Source organism: Leptonotus elevatus, chromosome 15 (assembly GCF_054856555.1).
Source record: "Leptonotus elevatus isolate MCC_2025b chromosome 15, RoL_Lele_1.0, whole genome shotgun sequence".
NCBI lineage: Eukaryota > Metazoa > Chordata > Actinopteri > Syngnathiformes > Syngnathidae > Leptonotus > Leptonotus elevatus.
Window position 1 is genome coordinate 14362284 of NC_141253.1, and position 21073 is coordinate 14383356.

The 21073-nt window shown below is 40.0% G+C and overlaps 1 protein-coding gene and 1 pseudogene across 3 annotated transcripts; one reads left to right on the forward strand and one right to left on the reverse strand.

Moving 5' to 3' along the window:
* Nucleotides 1–1813: 1813 nt before the first annotated feature.
* On the reverse strand, nt 1814–5782 carry LOC147162091 (uncharacterized; annotated as a pseudogene). Its single transcript, XR_015097268.1, has 2 exons — nt 5344–5782; nt 1814–3461 (listed from the first exon to the last, which is right to left on the reverse strand). The product of XR_015097268.1 is annotated as an uncharacterized LOC147162091 (transcript).
* Nucleotides 5019–16819, forward strand: LOC147162092 (cholesterol 7-desaturase nvd-like). 2 transcript variants are annotated; one of them, XM_086096884.1, is made up of 8 exons: nt 5019–5128; nt 9927–10135; nt 12814–13002; nt 13247–13425; nt 13693–13818; nt 14074–14193; nt 15008–15184; nt 15437–16819. In XM_086096884.1, exons 1-8 carry the CDS (start codon nt 5085–5087, stop codon nt 15596–15598), a joined length of 1206 nt encoding a protein of 401 aa, XP_085953010.1. In that variant the 5' UTR covers nt 5019–5084; the 3' UTR covers nt 15599–16819. The 2 variants fall into 2 exon arrangements, with proteins under 2 accessions (XP_085953010.1, XP_085953009.1); XM_086096883.1 differs by lacking the exon at nt 5019–5128 and having other exon boundaries at nt 9459–10135.
* The last annotated feature ends 4254 nt before the right edge of the window (nt 16820–21073 follow it).

The window sequence follows — 21073 nt, forward strand, 5'->3', positions numbered from 1 at the left end:
GCTTTTCAAGATGGAAATGTCATCCGTAGTAGTGACTTTTTAAAGACGAAGGGATAGCTCCTCTTGCCAAGTCTGTGGTGCGCCATTATGTTCAGCTTTGAAAATGTTTTCCAGTGAGTCGGTTCTACAAAGGAGATACAAAGCTTATACATTCGGTGAGACAATTTAACTATAGCAACATCAAATTGATGAAGGTAGTTTGTCCATCTTTGTTTCTCCTTGCGCGGCTTCCAGGTGAGTCATGAAGCGCTCGTTCTCAAACCCTCTCTTTCCCTCCATGTGAGGCACCCGACTATAGCGAGATGTTCATGTAGGCCGCTCCATCATGAAGCTTTGTGGGAATATTTATCCTCATTCTTCAGTTAGTAGTTTATCCATCCATCTTCTGCTGCTTATCCGAGGTCGGGTCACGGGGGCAGCAGCTTTAGGAGGGAAACCGAGACGTCCCTCTCCCCAGCCACTTCAACCAGCTGTACCGGCGGGATCCCAAGGCATTCCAAGGCCAGCCGAGACATAGTTTGTCCAGCGTGTCCTGGGTCGTCCCCGAGGCCTCCCGCGGGTGGGACATGCCTGGAACACCTTTCCAGGGAGGCGTCCAGGAGGCATCCGAACCAGATGCCCGAGCCACCTCAACTGGCTCCTCTCAACTCTGAGTCCCTCCTATATGACCAAGCTTCTCACCCTATCTCTAAGGGAGAGCCCGAACACCCTACAGAGGAAACTTATTCGGCCGCTTGTATCCGGGATCTTGTTCTTTTCTGTCACGACCCACAGCTTGTGACCATAGGTGAGGGTAGGAACGTAGATCTTTCCGGAGGGAAGAGGTACAAATAGTTTGTGTCCCGGGTGGGTGGGGTCTGCAGCTATGCGACTAGCCCTCCTCCGCATCCTGCCATCATATATAGAGTCCAGTGGTGGGATAGGACTGCCCACAATTCTCTGTCCTGTTTTCACTACCCGGGATAAGTCCTTCCTGTCCTTTTCAGTGCAGCTCCCATACCACACTGTTGCACCAAAACAGAGGATGCTCTTTATTGTGGCTCTGTAGAAGTTTTTTTAGGAACTGAGGTGAGAGTCCAGTCCTTTTAACCTTCCTGAGGAAGAAGAGCCTTTGTTGGGCAAGCCGACGAGACTTCCTTGTTCACCAAGCCGCTCACTCGACCAATGAAAGGCAGTTTACAACGGCAGAGTCCAACCCCCTCATTTGAATAACGTCCTGGCAGAGCGTCTGCAGCATGAAATAAATAAATGCCAATGGATAAAAGCAGAGATGAAGCAGAAAATCGGTACAGCTCAATGATGCCCATTGAAGATCAGCTGAAAAAAACCCAGACTGTTTAACTTGTTTGGGTTCACCCACTAGGCAGAGGGACAAAAGCAAGACCCGGCGGTCTGCCACATCATTTGTCAACTTGATCTCTGCAAAAATATGTACCAAAATGTCATGTATAATAAATAATGTGGAGATTTTGCAATCATTTGTTGTTACAGTTTACAGTAATTTGAATAATTGAACAAACTATTAATCCATCATCTTGTTGGGTATGTGTATTAATTTGATGAGACGAATAAACATTTATTTGGTTTCACCGTCATAATTGTGCCCTGAGGTAAACCTCAATTCCAAAGGGGCCCTGCGCTAGTGTAACAGCAGAGGTGGTAATAACTCTCACTTATTATCCCGCCCCCAACCTCAACTCAACTGGCATGGCGGTTTGAAAGCGCTTACCTTTTCAGTCATGAGTGTGTTCACATCATAGAGAAAAAGGCATTTGAAGAGCAGTACTTTATTCAGAATCTTAATCAGGTACACTTCTTCATCTCACCACAAAGAATCAAAGTTTTTCCAAAATCAATTTCAATCAATCATTCACTTGGACATTCAATGGGCATTTACTTGTTAACATGCCCGATTATAGCCATCAGATCATTTGAATCTGCAGCCCAGGTTGATTAGGTAGCATTTTAAACACAAATTCAATTTTAAAATAGGGTGAGTCAAGACACATACAATACACAATACACAAACAGATAATTCGTTCATTTAGCAGTAAATTTCTGCACCATCTTTTGAATTTAAATTCAAACATGAGATATCAAGTTTTATTAATCACTGCTATTCTCACCAGCACACTTGTGCCTCTTACCTTTAGCCTTACTTGGGAATCTTTGACCACAAATTGGGCTGGCAAAATGTTTCTCACCAGTGTGGGTTCTTGTGTGTTGTTTTAAGCTTCCCTTGTGAGAGAAACTCTGGCCACAAACTGAGCAGGCAAAAGGTTTCTCACCAGTGTGGGTTCTTGTGTGTACTTTTAAGCTTTCATTCACAGAGAAACTGCGGCCACAAACTGAGCAGGGAAAAGGTTTCTCACCAGTGTGGGTTCTTGTGTGTTTTTTTAGGTGTCCCTTCTGAGAGAAACTCTGGCCACAAACTGAGCAGGTAAAAGGTTTGTCACCAGTGTGGGTTCTTGTGTGTCTTTTTAAAATTCCCCTCTGAGAGAAAGTCTGGCCACAAACTGAGCAGGCAAAAGGTTTCTCACCAGTGTGGGTTCTTGTGTGTTCTTTAAAGAGTACCTTCCGGGAGAAACTCTGGCCACAAACTGAGCAGGCAAAGGGTTTCTCACCAGTGTGAGTTATTGTGTGTTGTTTTAAGTTTCCCTTCTGAGAGAAACTCTGGCCACAAATTGAGCAGGCAAAAGGTTTCTCACCATTGTGGGTTCTAGTGTGTCTTTTTAGGCTTCCCTTCTCAGAGAAACTTCGTCCACAAACTGAGCAGGCAAAAGTTTTCTCACCAGTGTGGGTTCTTGTGTGTTGTTTTAATTGTGCATTCACAGCAAATTTTTTACCACAAACTGAGCAGGTAAAAGGTTTCTCGCCAGTGTGGGTTCTTGTATGTTGTTTTAATTGTGCATTCACAGCAAATTTTTTACCACAAACTGAGCAGGCAAAATGTTTCTCACCAATGTGGCCAATCACATGTCTTCTCAAGTTACACTTGTAGCCAAAAGTTTTTCCACACTGAGAACATTTCCAACGTTTGTTGTCAGTATGAGATGCCATATCACCTTCAGACTGTTCGTCGTCATCACTGTGAGGAGAGAGTGACAAGTCGTCACCATCTGACATTGGAGCTAACCAGCTTTCTGCTTGTGATCTTCCACGGTGGTCTTCATCACCCTCTGTTTTCATTTGTTGTCTTGAGCAGCTGCTTGGAGGCTCCGTCCATTTGTTTTCTTCATGATGACCTTCACCCTCAGTCTTCAAATGGACACTGGTCACGGGCAACTCTGTGAAATCCTCCTCCTCTTTAATGCGTGGTGGCACGTTCTCTTTTTTTATGATGGGAGACTGTGGCTGCTCTTCTTCTTTAACTTGAAGAGGCTCCAAGTCTTCCTCCTCTTTTTTTATTCTAGGGAACTGTGGCTCCAGGCGCTCAGGACAACGATATATTTTACTGATGTCTACGGGACACAAGATACACATGATTTGGTATAGTCAGATTGCTGTGACTTTGATGTTGTGTATTTTATATTTAAGATTATCAGATGGGTCACATAAGTGAAATAATAACAAAGCTGGCCAATGTTACGGATTGTCTGTATTGTTGTATTTTGTAGAAATCACGTAACAAAATTTTGTAACCCACACTGATTGAAAAAATATGTCACAAAAAGTAAGGGATATTTGGCTTTCGGGTGAAATTTCAAGACGAGCATAAAATGCATTCAAACCTTTACAGGTGAACTTAATGTGACCTTCTCTAATCTTTTGAATACACATGTCCAACAGTACTTTTTGCACAAGTTGCTGTTCTGCAACGAGAAGCTTAATGGTAAAATTCACAATGCTCCAGCTCATGGTGGTGGCATCATCAGGGAATGGCTGTTGGAGACTGGTGTACCTCAAATGGAATGACCTGCACTTTTTCCAGACCTGAATCCTACTGAAAACCTGTGGGATCAGATGAGTAGAGGCTGGAAACTCTGCACCCCAGAAGCTCAATGACCTGATGGCTTCCCTTCAAGAAGATTGGGATGCCATGCCTGAGCAGACAATGAGTCGATTTGTGAACAGCATGAGATGTTGTCAAGCTGTAATTGATGCTCAAGGGCACATGACGAGTTATTGAGACATTGAATTGTTGTTGTGGTGTACCCATCCACCATTGCTAATAACTTTTGTTTCAATGAATTGTTTGAGATGAGGATATCACCAGTGAATCCTTTACTTAAATGTCCTACTTCCATTATATTATACCACTGTAGCATCAACTTACGTTACATTTTTCATAAATTTCACCAGAAAGCCAAAAAAATATACGTTTTTGTGAGTAGTGTAGATCCAGCGCCCACCATTAACGGTGGCAACTATGACACTGTGTACGCTACTAAGATGCTGGCCAGTAAGCATTTCATTGATTAGACTTATGGTTAAAAAAGAAAAAGAAAAAAAAGAAAAGATTATTAGGAATCAAAATATCAGATTCAGAAAACCGGTTGATCATTGGTTATTTGGTTGACTTTATTCATCACACAAGTTAATTCATTAGTATACCGTAAGTCAAGATTTGGAAAAAAATGCTCATGGGAATGTATAGAATTATATGCTTGATGTATTATAACAACTTGTTCGACCATTTTGCATGTAAAATCTAATGAACTAATGCAAAAATGTTGTGAACTCATGGTGTGAGACAAGTGTCAACTTAGAATAAATTTTGAGCAACATGACATAAGCAACTGATATTTTAGGTAACAACAGAAAATTGTACATAATCGTTTGCTTACAGCTTGTTGAAACAAAGAAGCGGAAACTATATATAGTGATTAGTATTATTATTATGATTTGAAACTCTGCTTTTAACAATCACAGCATTGGAACATCAGACATCATTTCAAGTTTCCATCTTTGTGCCCCCTTTTCAATTTAGCGACGCGTTGCTGTGTCTGGTGACGTCCTAAATGCCCGGATGTCTCACCGCAAGAAAATGTCATGTAAACACGCCCAATAGACATCGAAGCGACAGTAAGCATGAAATATTTTTTGGGCACTGACGGAACCCTTATTTTAGTGTTGCTCAGTTGATGGACATCCGACACTGTCATTTTTGGCAAGTCCCGTGGCGATCGTGAGTTTAAAAAAAAAGTGCAATTTTCCAGAGTCATTCTAATCTGTTTTGCTGAACACCTCCGCGGTTAGCGCATAACCCCCATTCTGATCAGTGAAATGTACCAAAGCGAGTGAGAAAACTGTAAACGTAACGTCAGAAAGTGGTCGGATAAAGAATCCGTTGAGTAAATACAATAATGTTGTTGAAAAGCATTGATTAAACAAGTGACAAACCTGCTCTGTTCAACACAACTCGAGGCTGCTTGCAAACAGCGTCCAGCAGTTGACGTTGTCGCTCGTTCTCCTCTTGTGCTCCACAAAGCTCCTCTTCGTACTTGACTTTCGTTATTGCGTACATTTTTACACGCTATTCACGGCACTTTATGCTCACACTTGATGTCTGCTGAGCCAACTTGTTGATAACAAAAGCGTCTTCTTTTTGGCGGCTAGCAAGCTAAGCTAAAATAAGGTAAGCTTAAGCTAAACAGGACCGAGAGATTTCGACGAGCACTGTCTGACACGAATGTAACCGGACACGAAATGTAGCAATTATGTTTGACTTCAATAAAGTAGTGACGGATGTTTAAGTTCGTTCAATACAAATTCAGGATGAATTGTTTAGTGAAGCTCGTGTGGCAACGTCAAGCAACCTGGAATGGTCTTTTTCTGTCACGTCAAAGCTACGACAACACCATTTGGACAAATCTCGTGTCACGAACAAAAATTAAAGATCAAAATTAACATGTTTAATGCAAGATTCAAAATTTATTTGGAGATTAAAAAAATATATCTTCAACCTGCATTTGGATGAATAAGAACCATGTTTAGTTCCTGTGCATTTTTGTTGTACACTCAAGTCGACATCTCCTGACAACATTGTTCATCAGTGCAGCGTCTCACGTTCAACTATATACATCCGGTGATGTGCTACAAAATAAAAGTTTGGGAAATAAATATTTTTCAATTGATATAACTTGTATTTAAGGGTATACCAAAAAATAGAAACTTGTTTCTGAATTAATGGATGGCATACTTAAAGAGTCATACTAAATGTAACTAGACTGAACGACATACTTGCCAACTTTGGTTGTGAAAAATAAGGATTAAAACACATTTGCATCAGATTCTCCATTGATAACGTTTTTTATGGTGCCTGCTGTATTTTTGGTTATTAATTTATTGATATTCATTTTATTTACCTGCTTTACGTACGTCTCGGGCACCCCTATCCAGCCAATTTTCCATGTCTCTCTTAGCCAACACAGGTGATTGAAATGATCAGCTAATTAGCCAGCTCTGGAGAAGCCTGATAACGATCCTCACCTGTGTTGGCCGAAGGAGACATAGAAATCAGGCTGGATAGGGCCCCTATTATTGAGAACTACTAATGTGCCGTTTTTTGTATTCAGTGATGGTTGTTTTAAAGTGCTTTATAAATAAAGTTGAGTTGAGTATTTTTTTGTCTGTGAGACAAAGGGACATCAGAACCTCAGTTGTGATTTTGTTGACTACAACTACACAGTTGAGTAAGCCCGGTTTGTCAAACTGATCACCAGGAACGGCAACTGCAGTGTGCAGTCAGTTACGTCGATTAAACTGCCTTTACTTACTTTGAATAGTAATCCGATGGCTCTCGCTGCAGCCGCTAGCACGTGTTAGCGTGCTAACAATGTTAGCCGCCCTAAACGCTGACAACGGGCACCGTGCAATAAAATGTCTGTGTAATTAAGTCTTTTTTTTAAGCGCCTTTAATTAACAATTCCAAGATGACGTCATAAGTCAAAATGGTGACAATTTGGTAAAATCTCCCCACTCATTAAAAAGCATTGGATTTTGGATTGTTGGAATTTAATTTGTGAGAATTATTTTGATTTTAAAATGTGATGAAATGTTGTTTGACTACTTTAACAATCTGTGTGGTTCAAATGATAGTCACAGGAAAAAGCAATACAATGCGCCTGTTTGTTTTCGCCGTATTAAGGAAGCATTTGCATTGCATTGCATTGGGGAAGTATCAGAAATGTCCGGATGTTCGGAGAGGACGAAGTTGTGTTGCTGACGTCGGTCACAATTGTTTATGCCAGCAATGGGGTATTTGCCACGGAGGAGGCGGGACTTCCGACTTCTGGGTGTCACACACTTGCGCTGGTACGGGTTGCTGTTTGCGACGTGTGGGCCGCGTCCCGGTGCTTGCGCTGCTTCCGCCCTTGTGCCCCTCAGCTGTGCATTCCCGTCGATGGGTGCAAGTGTGTAGTGTGTCTGTCTCAGTTCTCAGAAGCATTTCAGAGAATTGAGATGGTTGGGGGCGCAGGGGTGGGGGTGCGAGTGTTGGGACGCCGACTGTTGTGTCTCAGCAGTGGCCGGGAACGGCGTGGGTGTGTGACTTACGGAAGTCGGAAGTCCGTGGCATCTACCCCATATGAACGGTGGACACACATTCTTCAAGACGAGTCAAGTCATCTGTTGCACCGGGACCAAGGTTATTCTAGTTAACATAATGAAAAAACGAAAACTAAAATAAAAAAAAACAATTTTGTTAACTAAATAAAATAAAAATGAAAGTGCTTTTAAAACCCCAGACAACTAACTGAAACTACATTTTATGTGTACAAAACTAACTAAAACTAACTATAATTATAGCTAAAATTACAAAACTAACTAAAGCAAACTATAATTATAGCTAAAATGTCCTTGGTTTTAGTCTTTGGTAATTAATTTACTGCATGAGCCTTTGGGGATGATTTTGATTTTTTGTGTCACACAGAAGACGTCATCAAGCAGCAGCCAATAGAAAAGCACCTTCAGATGATGTCGCTCCTCGACGAAAATTTTGCGTGCTTGATTCATTTTTCTAATTTAACGCAGCCAATACCAAAATGCAACACTAGGTAAGAAATTAGTTTTTTTTTTTTCATTTTACCATGGTGTTAATTAAATGTTCATTAAATATTGCGCACAAGTAGGTTAATACACTTTTTTTTTAAACAAAAAAGAAAAATAATTCTGAACTAAAACTAAACTAAAACAAAGCATCATCAAAGCATATTAATGTTGTGGTTACAGGATACACTTTGGCTGTTACCAAGCATCACTCTGATGCATTCGAGACAAAGGGATAAGAAAAAGCAATTGTTTAAATTAGGGTGACCATAATAAAAATTTAAAAAAGGACACTCGGCCTGTCTGATGTCTTACATTTGCTCTGAACACACAAAAAAGAGCCCAATAGGTTAAAAAATAACCAATCCATATAATGCAATTGGCGTACTTGATTAATGAATTTATTTATTTATTTTTGCTACATATATCAAGAACGCAAGAATGAAGGACACCGACCGTTCCAGATGTACAGTATCCAGATACAGTGGTAACTCTGAGTTTTAACATAATTCGTTCCTTCAAAGTGTTCAAAGTCCGAATTGTTCAACCTCCGAACATTTTTTCCCATACTTCGAACTTTGAAAGTGAGTTCAAACTTCAAGGCATTTTTTACTCCAATTTTTTGGGTTGAAGTCCGATTTGTACGAGTTCCGAGATGTTCAAACTCCTAGGTTCCACTTTATACACATTCTACAGTACCTCAAATGACATATGGATTAGGAATGAACCTTCAACTTTGGTGCTGACTACCTTTTAAAGATAGCGTCATCATCACTGGCAGGATAAGTGCTGCTTCATGTCACTCTATATAAGTGGTGCTCAAGTTCAGTCCTCAAGAACCCCTATCCAGCCTGTTTTCCATGTTTCTCTCCATTAACACACCTGATTCATGATCAGGATCGTTATCAGGCTTCTGCAAAGCTTGCTGATGAGCTGATCATTAGATTCAGCTGTGCTGCAGGAGGGAAACATGCAAAACAGGCTGGATAGGGGCTCTCGAGGACCGAACTTGAGCACCCCTGCTCTCGATAATGCTTGCAGTTAGCAACTTGGCAAGGTAACCTGGGTAATTTACTAGTAATAGTTTACTCGCCCACACTGTATAAAATAAATTAAAAACATGTTAAAAAAAGAGGGAAATTTACGTTTTCTGGTGGGTTACATTGTATATTGGGCCCCCGGGACAATTGTAACATGTTTGACATTTTGACATCTAATTCCAACTTTGGGCCTTTGTTCAAACTGCTATGCAAACTACTTCAAGCGTCCACTAATAAATGGCATGCAAAATATCCGTGTCAGTTATTTGTCAGTTTGTTTCCTCTATTCCTTTTTTAAAAGATACTTTTTACTGTCTGACTTTTAGTAAGGGCCAAATGTGCTAAATTTCAGCCTGCATGTCAGTGTTTCTGGATGACTGCGGCTTCTTGAGTGGCCTGGCTCATAGCTGGAGCAGAGTCAGGGCAAAAGCTTGGTCGGTACTGTGGTAGAGGCTTGGAGCACAAGCTTGCTTGGTTGGTAGAGCCGGATCTGAATGCTAATCGTATTTTTCCCAATAAAAATCTAAATTATATTAAGACATTCAAGTAAAATTTAGCTTGTGGCACATTGTGTCATTTTATAAATTAGCTCTATGGAAACGCTTCAAGGCGTGTTTACAGACAGAGGGCGGATTCAAAAAAAGAAAATACTATCTTGCGTTCCTGTTGCGTGCACTCACTTGTCAGAGAGCCAGCCAGTAGCATGAGTCCGAATCAGTATATCAAAAGATTAGCGGCCCCGACCGCCCTGGCGGTATGCGCCCTTCTCTTCATGCAGACCGAAGAGCCACCAAGCTCGTTCGTGGACACCTCCACTTGGAGGGACACGCTGTTGCAAGGCCCTCCAGTGGGCATCATAGCATGTGTTTCCCTCTTCTTGTTGGTCTCCGCGTACAGACTGCTCTTCAGCCCATTGGAGCTGCTCAAGGCACCGGATGATGTGGGATACATCGTGGAGGACGGCCGCTCCAAGGCGCGCACCGCTAATGATGTGCGCCGCCGCAGGACAATGGGAGACCTTCCCCCGGTCTACCCAAACGGCTGGTACCGAGTGCTGGATTCTCACACGCTGGAGAGAGGAGACGTCAGAGATGTCACCATGGTTGGTATGTAGCCTACAACTGCATTCAAATTAGACCATAACAGTTAGGTGTAAAAGTCGCTATGCTTGTAGTGCGATGGATTACACAATAAAAATTAGGTTAGATTTACTTAATCTCTAGAGTACAAATTTATCTTGAAAGGAGAATCTATTCAGGTAAAGCCTATTTGAAGCATTAGTTTAAAATGACTTGCATACCTTAACTGGAATCCTACATTTCTTCTTCTCCTTCTACTTCTACTGTCGTTTTGCCATTGCAAATACTTTTGCTTTCAATTTGAATTTAAGGGATCTTGTAGCATTTACACAATAGTGGCTGAGTTGAGATAATTTAAAATGATGCATGCAAATTGACTTTATTTTGCTAATGTTTCTTTATTCTGTCAGATTGCAAATCACGATTCAAAGTGTTATCCGGGTACAATGTTGAACATGTTTGTTTACTGTGGCGCTTCATATCGTAGCCTACACTGCTAATTAAACTGAAGCATGCTAACCGGTTATGTTTGTTGTGAAATGTGGATACTTAGTGACATTAACAATGCCTCATTGTTGACAGCTTTAATTAGCTGAAAATTAGAGGCGTCAGACGATTAACATTTTTAATCGTAATTAATCGCATGACTTTCAATAGTTAACTTACAATTAATCACACATTTTATATCTGTTCTCAATGTACAATAAAAACATCTAGGTTTTCATACCCTTGTTAACAAAAGTAGAAACAAATATGTAAAAGTAATAGAAATAGTTAGAATGATTTTTTGACGTTTATAACCGTCAATGGCAGTAAATGAGTTAATCATGTAATTCTTAGTCTAGCTACAACCATTTGTGAAAGCCTAGCACTTGTCTTGAGTAGTCACAAAATTAATACCACTTGGAGCTCATGACGATTAGTTTACAGTATTGATACTGACCAGAATGGTCAAGGAAAATATGGCTCAAAAGTTCCCAAATAAAGTAAGGTTGAACTTGTGAAAGCTAGCAGGGCATGGCGCTTCTGAGCAGATGTCAGAAAATTTAAAGATGTCACTTTTGATCCTTCGATGTCGGATCTAAGTACTCTGAAGCAAAATTGACTTAATGGGAAAGATTAGCTACATTTAGATCATTTTTTCACCCTGTGTTGTCACACGTGAATAAAATGACAACTTCTTTGTCATAATAATCATTTTCCCCCCCATTAAATATTATATTATTCTTAGACAATTGCAACAATTTCCTAATTTTCCAATTTAATTCACACAATTTTTCTCATATTAATGCAACTTTATTCTGTTCCGCCATCATCAATTAATTAATTATTCACTGTACAAGTCTGTTTTGGCTTTTTAGCTTATTTTTACGAAATAAAAGTAGGCAAATAAATTTGATCCATTAATTTGATGATGCCCTGTTTATTTGACATTAATTTGTGTGGTGAATGAGTGTTATGTTTTCATGTAGTGAATTGTGCATTTAACAGTAACGTTAAAATGTTACATACAAATTGCCTGTAAAGTTAATAAATGGAGGAAATGTTGATATAGTTTTTGTTTTTGGTATTTAGGTCAGTCATTTACTCAATCATTGATTCAATAAATGTATAATGCCAAAACACTTCATTGGGATAAAGCTTGTTAAGAATATGTCATCTACATGTGAGAATTTGCGATTATAAAGTTGGATTAGTGAGCAGCAGAATTTTTGACCTTGCAGCAGCCTACACTATTTAGGGACTTCTAAAAATTGTGATGCAGTATACTTTGACTAGAATCTGATGCTGCTTCCTCAGTCAGGACAGCCACAAATCTTGTTCTAATCTCAGAGCAACATTATCACTGTAAAGTGTCAAGTGTTAAACCCTATACTGTAAGGACATTGACGAAGCACAAATTAGCTTGTAACAACTCTCTGATTTGACGTGCTATTTTAAATGTATTTTTGAAGTTTATCCTGTTTTCCCCACCACACAAAATCAAAAATAAATGGTCCTGGCCTGATTTTAAGACTTACCAGGGACTACTGAAAATGAGTTTTTCTCACAAACGTCACATTTTCACATTATTTTAAAGGCAATGTTATTATATGTGATGAATCCTTGGAATGGGGCAGCACAGTGGCTGACTGGTTAGCACGTCCGCCTCCCAGTGCAAAGGACGTGAGATTGAGTCCGGGCTTCGGCCTTCCTTATTTATTTATTTATTTAAAGACATATTGGCTGCCCTGTGATTGGCTGAGGACCAGTTCAGGGTCTGCCCTGCCTACCGCCCAAAGACAGGCTCCAGCACGACCCTAGTGAGGATAAATTGTTCGGATGATGGATTTATGACTTGCAGTTCTGAGGGTGGGGGTTTAAATCCAGCTCCGGCCGTTCTGTGTGAAGTTTGCATGTTCTCCCCATGCTTCTGTGGATTTTCTCCAAGTACTCTGGCTTCCTCCATCATTGCAAAACATGTTTCTTAGTTTAATTGAAGATGTTGGTTTGATTTTGTAACAAAACAATAGGCGGGGAAAAAAGAACCAAAAATTGTATGTCAGCGTATAGTTTCTAAAACCCAAATAAATGTCATCGTTAACACCATCTGCTCTAATATCTTACATTGTTACTTTGTCAAAATGACTGCTGTGAAAAAAGGTTATTGAAGCAACAAAGTCAGAGGTGGCCTAACACGCTCATTCTGCAATTGCATCTCTTAGGTGTAAAGCTGGTAGTTTTCCGAGGTGAGGATGGGAAGGCCTATGTGTTAGATGCCTACTGCCCACACTTGGGTGCTAACCTGGCGGTGGGAGGACGTGTGGCGGGAAACTGCATTGAGTGTCCATTCCATGGATGGCAGTTTCGAGGGAACGATGGCAAATGTGAAAGGATACCGTACGCTGAAAAAGGTAATGACCATTTCAGATGCATGTTTATAATCACTTCTGGAATTCAAAGAAAAATATTAAGTAATAAGATAATGTCGTTCAAGAGGTAAAGAAAACAAATGCTTGAGCGTATGTTACTTTAGCCTTCTGTATTGTTGATGAATATATCCAGGTCCCAGTGTGCCACCAATCGGAGAGATCTCCCAAAAATAAGGAAGGTCTTTGGTGTATGACGGTATTGCCTTTAATCTATTTGGTCTTTAAGTGCCAGATTTTGCAAAGGTGGACGCCTGGCCCCGCTGTGAAATTAACGGTCAGATCCTGGTTTGGTTTCACTGTGATGGAGAAGATCCTCAATACACTGTTCCAGAGCAGGAGGAGATTACCAAGGGCCAGTGGGTCTATCGTGGAAGAACAGAACATTTTGTCAGTGCTCACATACAGGTACGTTCTTGTGATATATAAAAAACAACAAAAACAACAACAACACTATCACTGCTCATCTTGTGTGTAAAGCAACCTTGATGTAGGAATCATTTTCTTACCAACATGTAAATCAAAATAAGTTTATGGAACGTGCCATTTTGAGAAAAAAGAAAATGTAAACGTCTCAATTTTTATTGCAAAAGTCCCCCTATAGTTTCTCATAGACTTGATATTGTGATGATGCATAACCGAGTTTTGCATTAAGTTGCCAGCGTCACTCTGCAGGAGATTCCTGAAAATGCAGCAGACCTTTCGCACCTGACTCACTTGCACACGCCAGGCATCGTCAGCGGGGTCGATCTTCGCTACACAAACAGCAAAGCTTGGCAGTTTGTGCGACATGATTGGAAAGTATGTTTATTTGCCCATTTATTTTCTCAGCCACCATGTTCGCCTTCCCGGCATTCTTACAATATGTGAGCCTGATTCTAGAGGACATTGTGCCATTACATTTGCACTTTGGTGTCTTAATCACACATGTGAAGCATATCACAGACATGTCAAGACATCTTGGCACTCTTTGAAACACTTTTTATAAAATAATCAGCGTTTTAAGTTATGTATTTTTCTCAATTCTATGTATGTGTGTGTGTGTTTAAATTCAAGGCTCAGTGGGCACCAGAGTTTTTTCCCAACAATCATTGCTCTCAGATGCTGGTGAAACATTCCCTTTATGTGTTTGGATGCCATTGGCCGGTGTTGGATCTCCACGTTGTTGCTAGACAGGTACAAGAAAGTTGAAAGCATCTCACACTGTAAATCAACATTAAATCGATAGCTTGATAATGCATCTTCTTAGACTGCTGGCTTGTACTGTAATTATGATAATAGTGTCATACCGGGTTACCTTCCTTAAGTGCACGTCGGTACACTCACTGGCTGACTTTAATTTATAAGACCCTTCTTGGCATGGCTCCATTTTATTTAAGGACTTTTAGACAGAGAACTGTAGGATGTTATGCATTACGGTCCTGTGACATTCTCCATCTTTCTGTTCCTCGCGTCAGAACTGAACTAGAGAAGAGATCGTTCAGTTTTTATGCCCCCACAGCCTGGAACTCTGTACAGACTGAACTAAAGCTCTCAGGGCCTACTACACTTGGAGGCTTTCGATCCATATTGACTGATAAACAGTGTGAGACCACTCAGTAGAGCATGTGTTAATGATTTGTTATTTGTCCTTTAACGTGTATGCACTTTATTTTAAGACATCATACATTTGTAAAATGTATTTCAATTTATTGTATGTATAGTCTCAGTTTTAATGACGTTTGCTGTTGACCTCTTGGCCAGGTCACCCTTGTAAAAGAGATCTTGATCTCAATGGGTTTTTAGCTGGTTAAATAAAGGTGTATATATACAGTATATATATATATATATATATATATATATATATATATATATATATATATATATATATATATATATATATATATATATATATACTTGTGCACATAACTGTTCATTTGAATGCATCCACACAATTGACTGAAGGCAAAATGCATATCACATTGAAAACAAAACATTTGATGTGTTTCAGGTAGGACCAGGATTGGTGTTTCTGCATTTTGACCACAGCTTCTTGGGCAGTGGAGTGATCCTGCAAGGTGTGACACCAGTGGAGCCTCTCTTGCAGTGTGTCTCACATACAATCTTCTATCAGTCAAATATTCCTGCCCCGGTGCCCAAATTCATCTTGAAAGGAGAATCTATTCAGGTAAAGCCTATTTGAAGCATTCGTTTAAAATTACTTGCATACCTTAACTGGAATCCTACATTTCTTCTTCTACTTCTACTTCTACTGTCGTTTTGCCATTGCAAATACTTTTGCTGGGTAATCACCACCTTCTAAAATGGAGTGTGTGACCATATTCAATGATAGGGTAACAGGAGTATCTGCTACTTATGTACCACTGAAAATAAATGTACCATTATGCCATCTTTTGTTTACTGTATGTTGTTTGTCTAGTTTGAGCGGGATGTGATGATCTGGAACAATAAAAAGTACATCTCGAAGCCTCTCCTGGTGAAGGAAGATTCAGCCATCCAGAAACACAGACGCTGGTACAGTCAGTTTTACAGTGAGAACAGTCCTCGACTCCAATACCAGCGAGACACTTTAGACTTTTGACCTCCCTTTAGTTACTTTATAAATATTTACTTTCAAGTTAACCTTATTTTTCTATAGAACTATAAAATAAATATCATATTATGGTACTCACAGTGCCCAGTTGTTATGCAATTAATTAAAGCCAATGCTATGTGTATGTATTGTAGTGGTGGCAAAATCGAAACTGTGTTTTGGTACGTACTGGAACCCAGGCAGAACTTGTGATTCGAATCGCGTTTGTAAATCTGTCTCAGAATCACGATGTCACGTGACAGTTGCCGTTCCATTACGCGAAGTAAGTGAAAATGTTATCCCTTTTCTAAAATTAAATCAAATCCTACCATTGCACTATATGAAAATTTCTTGAATCTGAAATATATCCAACCTAAGTATACTTCGTATGTAAACAAAAATTGTCCTGACGGCTGATCACTCTACATGATAAAATGCCAGCAAACTCTGGAGTGCGGTCCAGTGGTAACGCACTCACATAATGTAGGCTATTCTGTAGCAGGTGACCCCCCGATTCAATTCCTGGTCCAAGTGGTATGTCTGCAAAAACAATCATTATTTTTCTTCTCTAACGCTTTCTGTCGAAACTTGAGATGCCCTGTCGCAAAAAACAAATGCAGCCTTGGAAAGTTACAAGTTTTTGGTTAAATGTGATAGTACTGTGGGTCTCATCAAAGCAATTAAGTCATTTTGGAAAATGATGGCAAAGGCAAAATTGAAAACAAACCCATAATCAGCAACAAAAACTCATTTGTTCTTCTATAGGCCTACTTATTTTGACGGGGTGGGGTTTATTCAGTTTTTCCCCCCCATGATATTATCTCTTTTTTTTTTTTCTTTTTTTTTTACAATTACAGTATATTGCCAGTTGTGTAAATTAGGCGATGACAGATAGCCAATAGTTAATTTCCTTAATGTTGAGCAGAGCTGGCAACACTGATCTGCTGTTTGGATGTAATATTTCACAATTGGCCACCAGATGTCGCTGTGGGGAGATGTTTTGAACGTTCCAAAAGATCAATTATTTTTCTGAATGAATTGTTTCAAATGATTTGATCGTTTTAATGTTCAATTTCTGCCATCCCTAATGAATAGTGTTAAACTGCTATCATTACATTATCGTGTGGGGTCTAACATTTGCGGCACTATGTGAAAGAAGCACATACAGTAGATTAAGATGTGAAAAATAAAGAATAGACAAAGAAGAAAATAGATTCTGGTGTATATACAAAAGTAATGATTGATGCCATGTAACCTCTGTGTGCTAGCTGCTAAATAAATTGAGTCAATAAAGGAATGCAAGACTGCTTCTTGAAAAGCCCACATACTGTCTTGGCAATGAGGATGGCGGCGCTGAACCTGAGCCAATCTTCACCCTTTCTGCAGAATGTCGAAGATCCACCGTTCAAAGCATGGATACAGACTTTTTAGAATTACTTGCGAGATTTCTGATTCAAATCTAATGGAGGAATAAAACTGTGTATTAACCTTTTGCACGTGACGTCACAGCCTTCATGGGAACGCCCCCTCTGGGACGCTGGACGGCAAAAGAGCCTGTATTGTAACCATTGAATCTCATACAGCGTAAAGTCCTTTATCTGACCGATTATCTTTTGAAATGGTCATATCCTGCTGTGCGGTCGGTTGTACAAACAGACAAAGGAATAAACCAAATGTTGCTTTTTATCGCATACCTACTAATGAAGACAAAAGACATCGATTGATAACAGCAATCAACAGAAAGGACTGGCAGCCCACAAAGTATTCACGGATTTGCAGCGTTCATTTTTTGCATGGTTAGTAGATAAATGTAATTAGTAGATAAATGGTCATACATTTTACTAGTAAACATACACTCTAACAAAGATTGTGCATTTGACTGTTTAATAATGGGGGATTTCGTCTTTGTGCTAGGAGTTTTAACTCTGGAGCCGGAGTCATATTCATGAAATTACTGCATAGCTTGCCACTAGCTTGTTCCATGCTAGTAAACATAGTAGCATAACATCATCACAGCGTTTCAATATAGAACGGACTATGTAAAAATAAGTCAGTTAGCGTGATAAACAAGTTTTACCTTTGCATTACGAGGTATATTGTCCCCCGGTGTGAGCGCAGCATCTCGTCACAGAGACTCAGCCAGCAACAAGCTTTCAAATCAGCCCCGGTGTAAGAAGAGACGCCATTGACTACATTATGATATAGGTCGTGCGCTCTGAATTCCAGCTAAGTCGGCGATTTGATGAACTTGGTAAAAACAGCATGTAACAGAAAATAAAGGGTTGTTTTCAAACTAGCGATCTCCAACTTCAGTAAATATCGCGCTCTGTGAGTCCCGACTAAATGTGCAACTTCCACTGACAGGCAACCTTCGGTTGAAGTAATAGATTCCATGGCTCTATGGGCGATAATAACTTTTCATTTGTAACATAACAGTCACTAAGTCGCTCCGGGTCACGTCCACTTCCATTCAACAATCATTTCCTTCCGCCGTCCGTCATAGGGCAGTCACGTGATCACGTGATGTTGGTCAATATTATATGTCAGTCGTGTTAATATATTGTATTGCAGAGTGGATATATTAACAAGCAACATGTTATCATGCATACATCGATTTTTACTAGCCTATGAGTCTAAATACACTGTAACGAATTGACTGTAGAATTTACAAGAAATAACTGGCAAAAAAGTTGCCAGCTAGGTCTTGTCTAATATGTCAGTATATTATTGTATTTTACAAGTATTTACTGTATATAAATTACAGTTACTTACCGTATTTACCTTTACAGCAATTCACTATAATCTAGTTTACAACCATTTCTTGTATACTACAGAATTTAAGTTGCCAGTAATTTCCTGTTAATACATAATACAGTATGTCGTAAAATCCATCCATCCATTTTCTTAACCTCTTATTCCTCAAAAGGATCGCTGGAGCCAATCCCTGCTGGCTTCAGGCAGTACTGAACTGGTTGCCAGCCAATCGCAGGGCACACAGAGACGAACACCCATCCACACTCACAATCACACCTATGGACAATTTAGAGCGCTCCATTAACCTGCCATGCATGTCTTTGAAATATGGGAGGAGACCGGTGCAACCGGAGAAAACCCACACAGGCACAGGGACAACATGCAAACTCCACTCTGAAAAGCCGAAGCCCAGACTCGATCTCACACCCTCAGCCACCGTGCCGCCCTCATTGTAAAATCAATCCTTGTTCTGCAGCCGTGTGTTTAAACGAACGTTAGCTGTAATGTTGCCTGTTTATCGGAGAAATGTGATGTGAAGACGATGCAGACTGCCCTCGTGTTAAAATATTACTCACCAATTCCCTGAATCTTTGTCTTTGCTCCAGTGACACTACAGGGTCCGCTATTTGCTTCTTCTCCTATAGAGATACCAGCCAAAAACAATACCATTTACCTGTAATCCACATATATACATGCCAAAACAGCGGCAAATTACAGTAATTTGTTTCTACCCACAATGCACTTTTGTTTTACACATAACTTATTGCTGTGTACAGTTAACTCTTTGACTGCCAGACGTTTTCAGAAAAGGGATGCCGTCAGTGCCAGCCGATTTAAGCATTTTGACTGATCTTTCAAGGTCCACAGAAAATGTTCTGTTTGGACTATGGAAACACACATACCAAATCTTAAAAAATACCAAATGAAAGATTGGATTTTCATCTTTCGTCAGAAAAAAAAAGTTTGTTTCTACCTTATTCCGTTCTTTAGTAATCAACAATAGAAAATGGTTAGTTTCACCCAATTTCGCTTGTTTTGGACTCAAATATGGAGAAATCAAGCTTTTAGTGAAACGATATTATTTCATGCATTCTAGTGAATTTTACACTTCTTTTTGTCCATGAATGATGCCACAAACACCTAAATAGTGCTTTACTTCTATAAAACACTACCACCAAGAATGAAAAAGTGTTTTTTGATAGCAAAATACATTTATTTACATTCAACAGTGTAACAATTTGACAACAATTTGGCAAACTATTTACAAATGTGTGCAACTGTGGTGCTATTTACAAATATGTGGATGTTTCAATGACAGTTTTTCTTTGTGTAACAATCTCCTGCGTGCAAGGAGACGCAACAGCATTTGCACAACAGATTGCCTCTTCGCATGCTCCACTTTCTTGCAGGCCGTTTTTTCCGGGGAATAGCAAGTATATACTGCAGTATGTGTTGCCATCAAGTCTAATATCAGGATCATGCTACGGTTACGTTACGGTGGTGTTACGTCTGGCTTCCTCATGTCCTTCAGTTGCTATACCGGGTGGTAAAAGATGTTCTGATCCATTTTATCCACTCCATTCATGGTGGCATAGTAGTCCAGAAACGGTGTCTTCTCCGTGATCAGACTGTACCCGCTCCTCCGATGAATATGCATTGGACTCGGGGTACTCTTCATTGTCCGACAAAATGTCCGCATGTGCAGCTCCGGCGTTAGCAGAGCTAGCCGGTGATGCTTTATGACGTGAGAATAAAGGCCGCGTCCAACTATGGCGTCCAACTGTGGCGTCAACCTCGGGATTCACCATCATCATCAATGTGCATTGGTCTCTCCATCGCCCGATCGAATGTCCGATTGTGTAGAAGTACCCGGTCGGTTATTGTGCGCGTTTTCCGGCGTTAGCAGCGCTAGCCGCGCTTAGCCGGTGAGGCTTACTACGTGATCATAACGGTCGTGTCAAGGCTTCCAACTTTGGCGTCAAGCTCGGAGTCATCATCATCATCGTCGACATCAATGCTCTTTTTAGTATTGATCGATGCTTTCCGTCTTTGAAAAAAATGCTCAAGCGTGAGCTGCTTGCAACCGGTTGCCATTGTGGCTTCATCAGCCATTGTCCCCTCAACACTCTAGCTCCGCCTCACGTCTTCTACTGACGCCCACGGTGGGCGGCCCATCCAACCTTGTGCAAAGAGAGTCATCGCTGCCATCTAGGGGCCAAAACGAGTCATTATACTAACCAGATCTGCCTGATACGTTCAGCACAGCTGCCCAAGGCTTTCCTCCACCCGTTTCCAAAAAAAACACAAAAAAACATAGTTAACGTCTTTTAACGTCCTCGGCGCCCTTCCGTAGGTTTATGCTAAACGTTTTATAACGTTTATGGCGGTCAAAGAGTTAATTACCGTAAAATTAAAAATTAAAAAAAAATTACTGTAGATTTTACAGAAATGTGTTACAGTGTATGCTTCATAGACTCATGAATTCAATCCCAGCTGTATCTCAATTCACATGTCACATGATACCTGTGTTCATTTTCCTGTTGGAAGAAATTTATGTTGAGAAGATTATGGACATATGGATGAACTTCAAGCAAATGATAATTTTTTAACCTATTGTCTGTGACAAGTTGCAGACCAGATTCCCTGTTAATATATAATATAATAATATAATATATAATAGAAAATGGAAAACATATAGAAATAAATAAATGTAAGTGAAAATGATCATTT